Source organism: Culex quinquefasciatus, chromosome 3 (genome assembly GCF_015732765.1).
Source record: "Culex quinquefasciatus strain JHB chromosome 3, VPISU_Cqui_1.0_pri_paternal, whole genome shotgun sequence".
Classification (NCBI taxonomy): Eukaryota; Metazoa; Arthropoda; class Insecta; order Diptera; family Culicidae; genus Culex; species Culex quinquefasciatus.
The window spans coordinates 154599960-154613668 of NC_051863.1; the positions used below are offsets into that span (position 1 = coordinate 154599960).

At 37.6% G+C, this 13709-nt stretch overlaps 3 protein-coding genes across 3 annotated transcripts; 1 reads left to right on the plus strand and 2 right to left on the minus strand.

Moving 5' to 3' along the window:
- Positions 1–209: 209 nt before the first annotated feature.
- On the plus strand, positions 210–1309 carry LOC6050831 (alcohol dehydrogenase). Its single transcript, XM_038264985.1, has 5 exons — positions 210–359; positions 425–661; positions 718–891; positions 949–1106; positions 1164–1309. The coding sequence occupies exons 1-5, from the start codon at positions 267–269 to the stop codon at positions 1294–1296; spliced, it is 795 nt and encodes a 264-aa protein (XP_038120913.1). The 5' UTR covers positions 210–266; the 3' UTR covers positions 1297–1309.
- Positions 1310–1384: 75 nt separating this feature from the next.
- Positions 1385–2754, minus strand: LOC119770322 (lectin subunit alpha-like). The gene is made up of 3 exons (XM_038264986.1): positions 2615–2754; positions 2274–2552; positions 1385–1533 (listed from the first exon to the last, which is right to left on the minus strand). Exons 1-3 carry the CDS (start codon positions 2693–2695, stop codon positions 1429–1431), a joined length of 465 nt encoding a protein of 154 aa, XP_038120914.1. The 5' UTR covers positions 2696–2754; the 3' UTR covers positions 1385–1428.
- A 2583-nt stretch (positions 2755–5337) lies between these two features.
- On the minus strand, positions 5338–6918 carry LOC6053183 (alcohol dehydrogenase 1). Its single transcript, XM_038264987.1, has 6 exons — positions 6673–6918; positions 6376–6612; positions 6145–6318; positions 6053–6084; positions 5554–5682; positions 5338–5486 (listed from the first exon to the last, which is right to left on the minus strand). Exons 1-6 carry the CDS (start codon positions 6814–6816, stop codon positions 5369–5371), a joined length of 834 nt encoding a protein of 277 aa, XP_038120915.1. The 5' UTR covers positions 6817–6918; the 3' UTR covers positions 5338–5368.
- Between the last annotated feature and the right edge of the window lie 6791 nt (positions 6919–13709).

Below are 13709 nucleotides of genomic sequence, written 5' to 3' on the forward strand. Positions count from 1 at the left end.
GCGATTTCAGTTGAAAAAGCTTAATATTAGCTGTAAGTGAACGTCAAAATGCTGATATGGCAACATTAGAGGCACGATGGAGTTAGATGCTGTTCCCTTATATCACACAAAGTTGAAACTGGGTTCAACACATCAAGTTGACGCAAACAAGGTCGAATCTGTACTTATCAGCTTATTAGGCAATTTTAACCTATGAACGAACACTCGCTAGGTTGTGCATTAGTGCACGTTCAGTGCTGGTTTGGAGTTCATCTGGTGCACACGCAATGTCGCTGGAAGGTAAAACGGCTGTAATTACCGGTGGAGCCAGCGGGATTGGCTTTGCCACGGCGGAGGAGTTTCTCAAAGGTGGAGTTTCGGTATGAGTTTGATTTTTTTGTGTGAACAAGCTCAAATTGAATTAATATTTAATTATTCTTTCTAGAAAATCCTTATTCTAGATCTTTATGAACGTCTAAGTGCCGACCACGAGTCTCAATTGAAGTCATGCAATCCCGGAGCTTCCATTTACTACTCAAAATGTGATGTTTCCAACAAGTCCAACGTGGAAAAAGCTTTTCGCCAGGACGCTCTGAAATGGCTTGGAGCGATTGATATCCTCGTCAATTCGGCGGGAATTTTAAATGAAAGTGATCCAGCCGGATGTGTTGCGGTCAATTTGGTATGAAATTTGACGAAATAACTTGATGGCTAATTGATTTTGTGTTTTCAACTCAGACCGGATTGATAGAATGCACGTTGACGGCGATGGATCTGATGTCCAAGGATAAGGGTGGAAAGGGAGGGTTTGTCGTGAACATTTCGTCGATCGCTGGACTTGAGCCGATGCCGTTTGGAGTGACTTACAGTGCTACCAAATTTGGTGTTGTTGGATTCACCAGAAGCATGGGAGTATGTTTATTTGATTTTTTCTAGTTTTTTTTAAACAGTTCTAACATTTTCCAACAGCAAGAATTGATCTTCAGTAAAACTGGAGTTAAACTGATGGCGATCTGTCCGGGAGCGACTGAAACAACGATCTACCAAAATTCTAGAAACTCTTGTCTCACTTTTCCATGGATGCTTGAATATTACGACCAACTAATTCAGGCCTTCAAAACGCAAAAGTTTGTTGTTCAATTCAATTTGCTCTAAGCTGTTAAAAAATGTATCGTTTATTCCAGACCCGAGGCAGTTGGCAAAGCTGTCGTGAAGATCATCACCGAAGGTGACAATGGCGCAGTTTGGGTTTCATCAGAGGACAAAATAGTTCCGGTTTCGTATGGCACAAACAGTTTTCTGGCCGGAATGGAGTGAATTTATGAGATTACGAAAAATTAATATTAATTTTATTAATGCATTTTCTACCACGAAATTACAAATAAAATGTTACATGTATTCGTGTATTTCTGTTCACTTTTCAATAGCAACAATGCCTCAAACCACCCCTTATCGAAACGGCTCAATACAGCGATCGGCCACACTCTCACAGACAAAGTACGTCGTGAATCCCCGGCAGTCGTGATCGTTCCACTGCCAGCGAATGTTCACGTAGGGGGAGAGGGGGTAATATGCACCCCCTAAGGGAAAACGGTGATTTCTCAACCATTATAGCATTACTGTGGAAGAATTTTGTTCGATGTTCTAAAACAACTATTATTCTTCGTCATCCATGTGAAAAAAGTCTTAAAAAACCTCAAAATTGTTCGAAAATATCAAATATCTAAAAACATTTTTAATTCATTTCAAACAACCATGCGGGGCAATATGCACCGCAACATTGGGGCAAAATGCACTACAACAACGGGGCAAAATGCACCACAACATGGGGCAAAATGCACCGGGTAAAACCAGTTTCCACTAGTCACCACTAGATGACACCGCTGTTTTTACTAAGCAGATTCACAGCGGTGCATTTTGCCCCGACCACGCTTTTTGCAAAAAAAATAATTAAAAATGCATTTTTTGAAGTTTTTGGACTCATCTATCTACAGAATAATGAAGATTATGGCAAAAACTATTTACCTCAACACTTACAATATCAATAAATACTTTTTAGCTTGTCCAAAAATCATAATGAAAGTGCAAAGAAAATTAGATGAAAACACAACATTTTAAAGTTTTGCAAATAACTTGAGCTGTTTTTATACTGCGATGCTCGAATTTTTCCATCATGGTTTAGCAATGTTAAGCTTCCAATTTCTATGATTTTTCCCCGGAAAATTCTTCCAAATACCGAGAAAAGCAGGAGGTGCATTTTGCCCCGGGGGTGCATATTACCCCCTCTCCCCCTACGTGTTGTGGATAATCTCGATGCAATTTTCCGTCCCGTTCACGTTATTCGGCTCATTTTCGGCCCAAGCCGCAAACGTCACAAGCCTTCCGGTCGGAGCCCACACAAATGTGCCCTCCTCGGCCAGGTCACTTCCACCGAGCCAGAAGCGGGACGCGTTGGAGAACTTGTCCGTGGATTCTATGAATTTTACCAGCGATTGATGCTTTTCGACGGATTCGACCGACGCCAGGGCCATGTCCTGAGAGTTGCAGAATTCAGAAGCTTTGTACCAATTTGCCTGAATGATTTAGGTAAACCATGCTTAAGAAGGTTTAGGATTTGTATTGAGCTGATATTTACCTTTAAATTTGGTATGAAGTAACGCTTGACGCCAATCACGACCTGGGCAATGAGCAGTAGCAGTACTATCGAAACTCGCATCTTGTTGACTGACTGAGCGCTCGAAGAAAGTAAATTTACTTGCGTGTGATAAGGAAATGACCGCGCTACTGAAATCTCAATCACTTTATAAAGATGATGTGTAATAGAATTTACTATCTACCGAGTTGCATTTTAAATATATGTTATTTAATTTGAACAAAAATAATGACACAGAGAAACCACTTTTTACGCGGTGGCGTTACGCTTTTTATTTCGTCGATTTCTCTTAAACCATACAATATTTTTGCATGATTCAAAAAGCGTTTTGTAGATCTGAACAAAACCTACAAACTGCTTTTAAAAGATTGCAAAAATGTTGCGTCGTTCCAGAGAAATCGGAAAACTAAAAAAACGTAACGCATCGCATAAAAAGTGGTTTCGTACCGTGAAACCTCTTTTTACGCGATGCGTTACGTTTTTCTAATTTCTCAAGCGGGTTAAAGCTGTAATTACTACTATGGATTACTATGGAAAAAATTAATTATGTTCAATTACTCCTACAGGTCTGGGAAAAACAAGCAGCAACTTCTAGTAGGGCGAGATTTGATCGAAATTGTCTGGAGAAGAACTTTACCCAAGGAAACATATCGATTTCGTATCGAGCTCAACGGCAATTCAGCCCTGGTCGTCGGAATCAACTGGTGTTCCCTGAAAAGCACATTTTTTGTTTTCTTATTTTCGATTGATAAGCTTAAGTAGGGGAAGGTGGGGCATGAAGACCATATGGGGCAAGAGGAACAATCGCTCGTAAGGCCGTAATTTTTACAATTTTGATTATTTCCAGTATGAGGAATTGTTGGTAGCAGTGCATTTAGCTGATTCCACTACCACATAACCGCCAAAACGACGTAAACGCCACGGGGCATAAGATTTATTGAAGTTTTTTCAAAATCTTTGTTTTCTTATAATATTTGGAAAGTACAAAATAAGGCTTAGGGTTCGTTTTAAGGCTCATTTTATCAATATGCTATTTTTCCTAGATCAGTAGTGTCCCTACTAATGACTTGCACCTATTATAAAGTAAGATTTAACTTTTGGTTATTTTTGTTGAGAGCTTTTAAAAATATTTGTTCAGGTGGGGCAATTGTACCAACATATTTTATTGGGAAATAAATACATAAAAGTACTTTAAGTGATGAAAAATTGTTAAAAAAAATTGTCCTTATAAAATACAGTGATATTATGAAAATTTACTATCTATCATCTAAGTAATATTTGTTTTCATAAAAACGATCAAATTTTTTGTGAAATATAATTATTTAGTCTAAAAATGAAAGAAACGTTTCAAATACATTCTGATCTGATGTATCTAAGAGCAATTCTCTACGAAATCGGTCTTTTTTCTTCAATTTTAATTTTTGTATTTTTTAATCCGACTGAAACTTTTTTGGTGCCTTCGGTATGCCCAAAGAAGCCATTTTGCCTCATTAGTTTGTCCATATAATTTTCCATACAAATTTGGCAGCTGTCCATACAAAAATGATGCATGAAAATTCCAAAATCTGCATCTTTTGAAGGAATTTTTTGATCGATTTGGTGTCTTCGGCAAAGTTGTAGGTATGGATACGGACTACACTGGAAAAAAATAATACACGGTAAAAAAAATTTGGTGATTTTTTTATTGAACTTTTTATCACTAAAACTTGATTTACAAAAAAACACTATAATTATTTTTTTTTATATTTTGATATGTTTTAGAGGACATAAAATGCCAACTTTTCAGAAATTTCCAGGTTGTGCAAAAAATCATTGACCGATTTATAAATTTTTTAATCAATACTGATTTTTTCAAAAAATCGAAATTTTGATTGCAAAAATTTTTCAACTTCATTTTTCGATGTAAAATTGAATTTGCAATCAAAAAGTACTTTAGTGAAATTTTGACAAAGTGCACCGTTTTCAAGTTATAGCCATTTTAATGTAACTTTTTTCAAAATAGTCGCATTTTTTCATTTTTTTAAATTAGTGCACATGTTTGCCCACTTTTGTAAAAAAAATTTTTGAAAAGCTGAGAAAATTCTCTATATTTTGCTTCTTCGGACTTTGTTGATACGACCTTTAGTTGCTGAGATATTGCAATGCAAAGGTTTAAAAACAGGAAAATTAATGTTTTCTAAGTCTCACCCAAACAGCCCACCATTTTTCAATGACGATATCTCAGCAACTAATGGTCCGATTTTCAATGTTAATATATGAAACATGGGTATATGAAATATGGGTATTCGACAATATTTTCAAAATTTTTAAACCAAGTCTAACATTTTAAAAGGGCGTAATATTGAATGTTTGGCCCTCGGTCAATCGCGAAAAAAAGAATTATTTCAAACTCAGATAAAAATACCGTTATCTGGGGCGAATCGGGACTAATTGGGACAGTTGTTTCATCCTTGTTACTGCACAATTTTTGATTGATTGGTTCCAGATAGAAAAGACACAGAACAACAAAAATAGTCCATCGTTTTCCAAATATCAAGCATTCAAGTGATCTTAACAGTGTTGTCTCATTTCGCCCCAGTTTCATGAGATTCTTTTAAAGTAAATGAGTTGACAATTGTTTTTGATAAAGAAGAATTATATAATTACATTTCTACACAATGTATTCCAATCTTAACAATATTAAATATGAAACGAAACTGTTATAACTTAAATCGTCCACGTCCAACAACCTTGCTACTACTCCAAATTCAGCGGCATCGTAACTCGCTCGATTTTCCCCGCGGTACAAACCCACACGGATCCGGTTTCACCTTCCACCAGAGCTCGTATGACACACTCGCCAACGACACTTGGACTGAAATTGAGAGTACAGCCCGTTTTCAATCCAAGATCTTTACAGCATCTGCTTACAGCATTCTTACCTTTGGATTGGAATCTGCCTCATCAACCGAAGACCAGCTTCCTCCATCCAAGGCAACAGAAACACGTTGCCCATGTTGTGCTTCCGGAACAGTGCCGTTTCTGTGGCCCCGGGACATATCGTGATGAACACAGCTAAAAAAGTAGCAATCCAGCTGCGTGTAAAAGGCCTGGGTGTAAAATAAATATTGCATTATTTTATGCAATTTTATGTGATTTTACACCCTGAAATATGTAGCCCATTAGTATGGGAAACCTACTTGACCGAAATGTCAAGCTCATGTATGCGTTTATCCTTACAGTTTTTCATCGGTCTGATGGCCGAGTGGGCTAAGGCGCCAGTCCTAACTATTGGTGCTGGGTTTGAATCCCTTCGGTTGCAACTTTTTTTTGTGTTTGCAAAAATTGTACATGCAGTGTGTAATATTAAGTGTTTATTTTGACGAAGGTGATGTGCATGCTTTTGCATGCGATTTTACCATCGGATTTTTTGCTGTGAACTTCACTCCCGTTTTGACTAAGACAGTGTCAATCTTGAGGTTTAAAGAAATTCAGTTTAGAAATTTTTCCAACAAAAAATTGGTGGGTATTACCCCTAAGCTTCTAGTGAATCCCACGACACCATGCTTGGAGGCCGTGTAGATCGAACAATACGGAAATGGTTCAAGTCCAGCTACGGAAGCCACGTTGATGATGTATCCACCAAGTCCAGCGTTGTCCATGGACATCAAATCCAATGCAATGAGCGAACTGTTGATGGCTCCTAACTGAAGTTTGAATTTTAACTACATTTTCTTGTAATTAAAATAAAATGATGATTTTACCAAATTTACTGCCAACACCCGATCCGGATCTTGCTCGTCAATAATTCCCACCGAGTTGATGAACACATCGATAAAGTGCAACCTGCTCATCACTTCTTGGCGCAGCAGTTCCGAAAGGCGGTCCTTGTCCGTTACGTCGCACTGGCGGTAGTAGATGGAAATATCGATGTTGTACGCTTGAAGTTCGGCACGCATTTCTCCGTCGAAATTAGCCGAAATATCCAACAGGAATAGTTTCTACAAAAGCATTTTAACTATTACTGAATAATTGCATACTTGAATAACTTGAAATATTACCGAAATGCCATTTTTCAGAAGATGCTTTCCAATCTCAAAACCGATTCCGCCAAGTCCTCCCAGTAGTACGGCAGTTTTATCTTTCAACGACATTTTCTGAGAACTGTCCCCGTTGAGATATATGTTAGAACTGACAGATCGCATCGTAGAATCAAGTCGACGAACCAGGTTAGTGGCTTGTTCGATATGGTTCTATTTTGTTGTGAAACACGATATGGTTGCTCCAGATACTTGATACTTGCTGTATTTGTATGATGTTAATGCTCAGTATCACTATTTAGCTAAAGTAGCCAAAAGTGATTCCATTCCGATGGATGTCCAGTAGATTCAATTCAATTCAATTCGGTTTTATTGGTGAATAATCAAGATACAATCAGTTCTTTTGCAGTTCATAACAGAGTTTTGGAGTTCCTTTCAGCTGTGTTTTGCACCATAATCCATTTTGGAACAATTATTTCTATAACTATGGCACTAACAAGAGCAAGAAAAATTAAAAAAAAACTTGCTAAAATTGCAAAGGAAAGGGGAAAGAAAGAGAAAAAGCTTATAACTACATCACAGTATTTTATCCTTTGTAGATGTGCTTGATCATCAGCTCCCCAAGGGCTAGAAATTGCTCCGCCTTGTTACGGCAGGTCCGAAACCTCGACATCATCTCCCCCGCGAGAGCAAAGAACTCTGGCAGGGTGAAGAGATCTTCCCCGGTGACTTCTTGCTGGGCCGCATTGCCGCTACCGGCAGCGACCACGCTGGCGAACGATCGCCCCCAGCCAGGGGGGAATGCTGAGTTGTCCGCGGGAACCGTACGCTGCCCAGCAGCCGGCACGGTAACGCTCGTACTTCGCTGAGGAGGGTGGGACGCTGCTGCTTTCTTCTTCCTCTTTTCCTGCTCCTCGAGGTAATTTTTTCGTGCACTGCATCCACGGTAGTTGCTGGTATGGTTACCTCCACAGTTGGCGCACTTGATGCGCGCCTTGGTTTGCTCTGCCTTGTCCCCCAGGTCCGCCTTGCACGGCAGTGCACACGCCTCAAAGAGGTGTGTTTCACCGCACTTCACACAGCGGGGCGGAAGGTTGCAGTTCCGCGAGCCGTGGCCGAATTTCTGGCAACGGTGGCATTGTGCTGCGTCCGACGGGTTCTTTGAGTAGAACCGCCAGTTTACCCAAAAACCGTCCAACGCCTTAGTCCGCCGCAGGTCTTGAAGTTTGACGGTGCCGCGGTCGAAGTACAACAGGTACAGTGTGTGTGTACCTGTGACTGTTGTCTTCCGCGAGAGGACTTTTATGTCACGCGGCGTTATTCCAGCACCCGAGAGGTCCTTCTTGAGGTCGGAGATCGGGCGGTCTTGGTACCCCTGCAAGACGACCTTAACGGCTGTCTTCTGCACGGGGTCGAATGTGTAGAACTTGAAGTTTTTACCCTTCAATTTCTCCACAACCAGGTCGAAGTTCTTGTTGTCAAATGTGTAGACTTGCACTGACGACTTACCGATTTTCAGACAATATCCGAGGCCTTCCAGCAACTCGTCAATATCGTCCACCAACGTGTCCAAAACAAAATTTGGAGGTGGTCTACGTTCCTTTGGAGAATTGTTCGATTTTGGCGTCGGCACTTTTTTCCGTGCACGACGATCGTCATCGTCGTCGTCGGTAGTGCTGCTACCGTCGGTGTTGTTGTTGTTGTTTTCTTCGTCGTCGCTCAGCATCTGGAACTCGTTCCTGATGGGAATGTTGGCGGATGTTGACGTGTTGGTCGTGGCACCGGAAGTACCGGAACGGGTTCGCACTGGTGATCTTGGAACATACCCGGGATGTAGCAACTTTTTGTCGATGCCTTCTGCGCTCACGCTCCCCTGCGCGATGGCGGTCGACACGGCGTTGGTTTGTTTACCTTTTTGCACACGGCCGGTAGACGAACTTCGCGGGTTTTTCGAGGCCGCACTCGAACTGCCACGGCCACGGCCGGCCTTTGGCATGCTGCAGGAGCAAACTCGCGGGTAATCACGGTAATTTACGACGAAAAAAATCGAAAAAACGATGGAGCACTGAGCACTTGACTGCTGCTTGCTCTCGTGCTTACACGGAGGTGATGTGCAGTAGATGTCTCGATACAATGGTTTATTCTATGTTTTAGTAATTTTGTATGCTTTTATTCCATGTATTCCGCAGTACCGCACATGTATTTCTTCATTTATTAACATTAATTAATAAAGTGTACTTAAAATCCGACTACACTCATTGTAACCCAGTTGACCATTTTGAAAGTCAATGTTATTACCTTCTGATGTTTCATCAGTCTGAAATTTTGTATGTAAACTAATAGTTTATGCAATAAGTTGCAAAAAGAAGAGTTTTTCAGCATGATTTGGACGTTTATCCAACGACAAGTTGCATAAATACGACGAACGCTGTAAAAACAAGTTTTGCAGCGAGTAGATGGCATTTTTTATGCAATTCCACAGAACACAATTTGAAATGGACTGTTTTAGAGAAACGTTTGTTTGCCCGTTTGAATGTTTTTTGCTGTCAAGATAACTCTAAACCAATATCGAAAAGCACTACTTTACAAAACAAGTGCTGAAAAGTTTAAATTTTCAGCACTAAAATGGATGCTTTTCTGTACTGTTATGTGGTTAAAAATATGCCGTTTTCACATTCGAAAATTACACGAAAAGTAAGTAGTTTTGCAACAAAATTGCACAAAAATATGTGTATGCATTGCTTATAGAAACTCAAATTTCACAGATTTCACGCGTTCGCTCAACCAAGCACGCGTGTGCTTTCAATTCAATGCGCCTGAATGGCTGCAACACTCATTGGAGTGATTTGCTTTCAATTTATTACACACTTAATTAATTTTGTACAATTAACTTAAAATAGATTGCTCAATTTTCAAATTCAACAAAAAAATCCAGCTGATGAAATAAAAAAAAAAAAAAAATTTCTATTTCAATTCTTATTTTAATTTGAAATATCAAGCGGTTTTACTGCGTAACTATTTTCAAACAGGTTTGAGATAATTACAACAAACAAATAATATTGAAAAAGTTTTATTTTCTTCTGAGGTTTATGGAGTTGATGGTCAATGTGTTCTTTTCAACTTATGTATCTTTGTTTTTCATAACTTTTGTTTTATTCGTTACGATAGCTTGTTAGTATGAATCGTTGTACAAGCAAAAGATATTTTTTATCAATACTAAAATTTTGAACATCTACTTTCATATCTATCTCAATCACAAAACAAAGAAATTGACAAAACATAAAACAAAAAAAAAAACAGGTCATGCACTTCGTTCCCGCATGTTCTGACTCATTTGAATTAATTTGCATATGAGGAAGCCTAGCACTTTCACCGTCGTTGCGTTCTTGCTCACTTGTTTACTTCCTATTTGTCTGATCTCGCCTCTACTGCCTTCATAAATGGCTCACTTTAACCGTTGTTATGTTCTTTACTTTCAAGCTGATTTCGTTGGCATTGACGCGAGCTATTTTTTATTTTTTTTTAAGATTATTATTTTTACTCAGTTCTAGATGAATTTGAATGATTTCTTTTTTTCAGAAAGTCTGGACTGTAGCGGTTATGTAAAAAAAAACATGTTGAATCAATTTGTTAAAGATATTATGTTTTCTCGGGGTTATTCTTGATTTTGTAGCTTGTTTTCTCTTGTTCTCCACACAATCATCATAACTCAGCCAGTGAATCAAGTGACGATGCACGAGAGAGTGAGAGCGAGAGTGACTGTTTGAAATTTTGAAATTAAATAAAGTGATGGAGAGCGCGCATTCAAGAGAAAACGAAAAAAAAGAATATCAAAATTGCAAGTGCACCGAGCATGAAACGGAAGAGGATCAAGCTGTTATTTTTAGAGAAGCAGTTAAGGAAAAGTATTGTGAATTTAAACAAAAAATGCTGAAAATCTATTAAGGAAACAAGCAATTCCTGGAAATATGACAATTTTTAAATATGTTACATAATTGTTTTACATAAATTAAATATTTAAATATGTGTGTTTATTGTCGTTGTTTTTTTTTCAACTCGAGTTCTACCCTGGCCTCATGTTAAATTTACCGGACTGTCTGACAAACTAACATAACTGACTAACTAACTGACTAGCTAGCCGTCTGACTGGTCTCAGTGGAACGGGCGAGAACGATTTCGAGCTATCAACGCTGTCAGAAGCAACGTTTTTTTTCTCTGTTGAGCGAACGGGAGAGCAGTGCTTCGAACCGATTCGGACGCGGCTTTTGGCTCGTGATCGCGTGAGTTAAGCTTGGGAGCAGTTTGGTAATTGTTGTACACAAAAATGCATGACAACATTTTGATTTTTTAAATAAATTTACTGTAAGTAATTCATAGTACGTAGCTGATTATTTTAAAAAGTGATTCAAAATTAAACTCACATTTTTAGAAAGAAATATTTACTTTCATCTTCCCATTTTTCAAAACTGTGCAATAAATAATCGACATCTTAGGCTGGTACAAATTTTATTTAAAGATTTTGTCTCCCCTTCCCTTCAAAGTTGGCCCGAAAAATCAGGGGGCAACAAAAAAATCAAAAAACTTCAAAATTTCAATGTAAATTTAAGTGCAATCAGCTGAAATCAATTTAAAATATATTCCCCTGCGTTTAGAATCATTTTTAGCATGTTTGGGTTGATTTAAAAAATGTTTGGAATTTTGGAAAATTTTCGATGTTTATTATCGCAAAAAGTTTTTTTTTGCTAAAATTATTGTTTTTGTCAAATCTTACATTTTTTTTTTGAAAACTAATGATTGCAAAACAATTGAACTAGTGTTAAATGCATTTCAAAACACATTTTTCATGGAAATGTTGAAACTATGGCTTGATATTTAAATATTTATATGTTTTTTTATTTTTTTGACCTCCCCCCTCCCCTCCCTCGACCCCGGCCCGAGCCGAGGGACAAAAACTTTGAAAAATATTTGCATCGGCCTTAAGGAACTGTGATGAAAAAATCACGTTCCTCGAAGAAATCCTAATTAAAGTCGAAATACGTTTTTTGCCAAAAATCAACCTTTTGAAATATTTCTTGTAATTGCTCGAAAAGGACTTCAATGTTTGTAAAACTGTACTTCCAGCATTCTGGCATGTTAATACGATTCCTTCGAATGAGCAACACAACACAAACAATGAGGTAATGAGTTGTTTTGATTAATTCTTTAAATTACCATTACCATTTTTATAAACCAAATGTAATTCTCTTTAAGAGGTAACACAGGGTTTAATGCCTTACTTCTAAAAAGGTCTTGAACTAGATTAATTTTTTTAATTGAAAATACTTTTATCGGAAATATGAGAAAATTTCACGAATGTTGAATTTTTTTAACGTATTGAAAATCAGCAAATATTTGCTGAGATTTTATTTCTTTTAAAATTGGCCGCTATTTTGTTGACACTCAGAAAACTTTTTTTGCTTCTGCATGTTTTTCTCTCGGATGCTGTAGCTAAGTAACCGTTAGACCAAATAGAGCAAGTTTATAAGAAATTTTCTACTTTTTCGCATATTTTAGATATGTCAAGCTTGGCCAAGATTTCCATAAGTTAAAAAATAACGATACGCAAAAAAAAATATTTTTAGTATCATTTGAAAACTGGCCAAAATATAACAATTTCTTTAACTTTGCAAATTTGATTTTACATTTTAAAATTAATTTAATTAATTGATCACCTTTTACGACCAAAATAAAATAAAAAATGCATTTTTGAACATCTAGGGGAACTATACCCTTTCTCATCCTATTTCTATTATCGGCCCATCAGCACTTTGATCATGAATTACAGCTTTCATAAGTGTTTTTGACTGTTCCAAAGTATTAAATAGCTCAAATAAAAGTGAGCAAGCAACTCTCCATTGTTGATACATCTGAAAATTTTGATTTAATAGCGGAAAACGGCAAAAGTGATGAGAATTGGTTGAACGGCTTAGAGTGATTAGAATGGGTATATTTCCCCTACAACAAATAAAAAAATAGAATTTTAAAAATGGTTGTTTATCGCAGTTAATTTTGTTGTGTCAAATAATGCAATAAAACGGACAAAGTTATTTTTGAGTGTAACATTTTTTCGGAAACGTTTTAAGGAATATACCTAATAAAACTTTGCCAAAGACACCAAATCGATCAGAAAATTGTGCTCAAGATAAATAGTTTTAAATATTTTTAAAGCCTCTTATATGGACAGCTGCCAAAATTGTATGGAGACATGTATGGACAAGCTAGTGATGTAAAATGACTTCTTGGGTCATAGAGAAAGTAACAAATAAAATACGGAAGAGGGGATTGAATTTATCACAAAATGCAATAGCTTTTTTTTTGTTTTTTTTTTCTATAAAAATGCAAATTGATGAATGTTGTCATTTGACCGAAAACACGATTTTGGCATTTTTGACCAGTTTTGAACATATTCGAAAAATATTTCAGGATATTATTGGCTATACCTTTACTGTATATATATTTAAATCTGTTGAAAAAAGAAAAGAAAAAAAAACAACGGAAAACCAATTAACAAAAAGATGGTTGATGGTAAATAGGATATGTTTTTTTCTTAACCCAATTTCGGTTGACTTGTAGCAAATAATGGAACTATAAAACGGTTGAAGTTTGTGTCCATGTCAAATTGACGACGTTTCAAGCTTTGATAAAATCAAAATAAATAAAACTATTCCACTCTTCTCCAAATTACCCCAAACAAAACACACCACTGCACTGTCCGATTATGATGATGTTCCCAATGACTACACTGCAGCGGTGTGCCCTCTTCTAATGGGAAATGGCAACTCACGCGCGCCGAGGGGTTGTTCTTCCCTCCGCACATTTCACGTGGCCACCGTCAAAGTCAGGGCAGGTGAATTTGTAGCTCGTTTTTTTGCCACCATTCAACGGTTTGTTTATATAAATTTTACCTTTTGCTTACATTCATTCGCAAATCGACCCCTTTTTCCACATTTTAGCCTCAACTTGCCTAGAAGTTGGCCCGCGCGCACATGTTTTGTCGACGCCGCCGTTGTTGTTGCGTT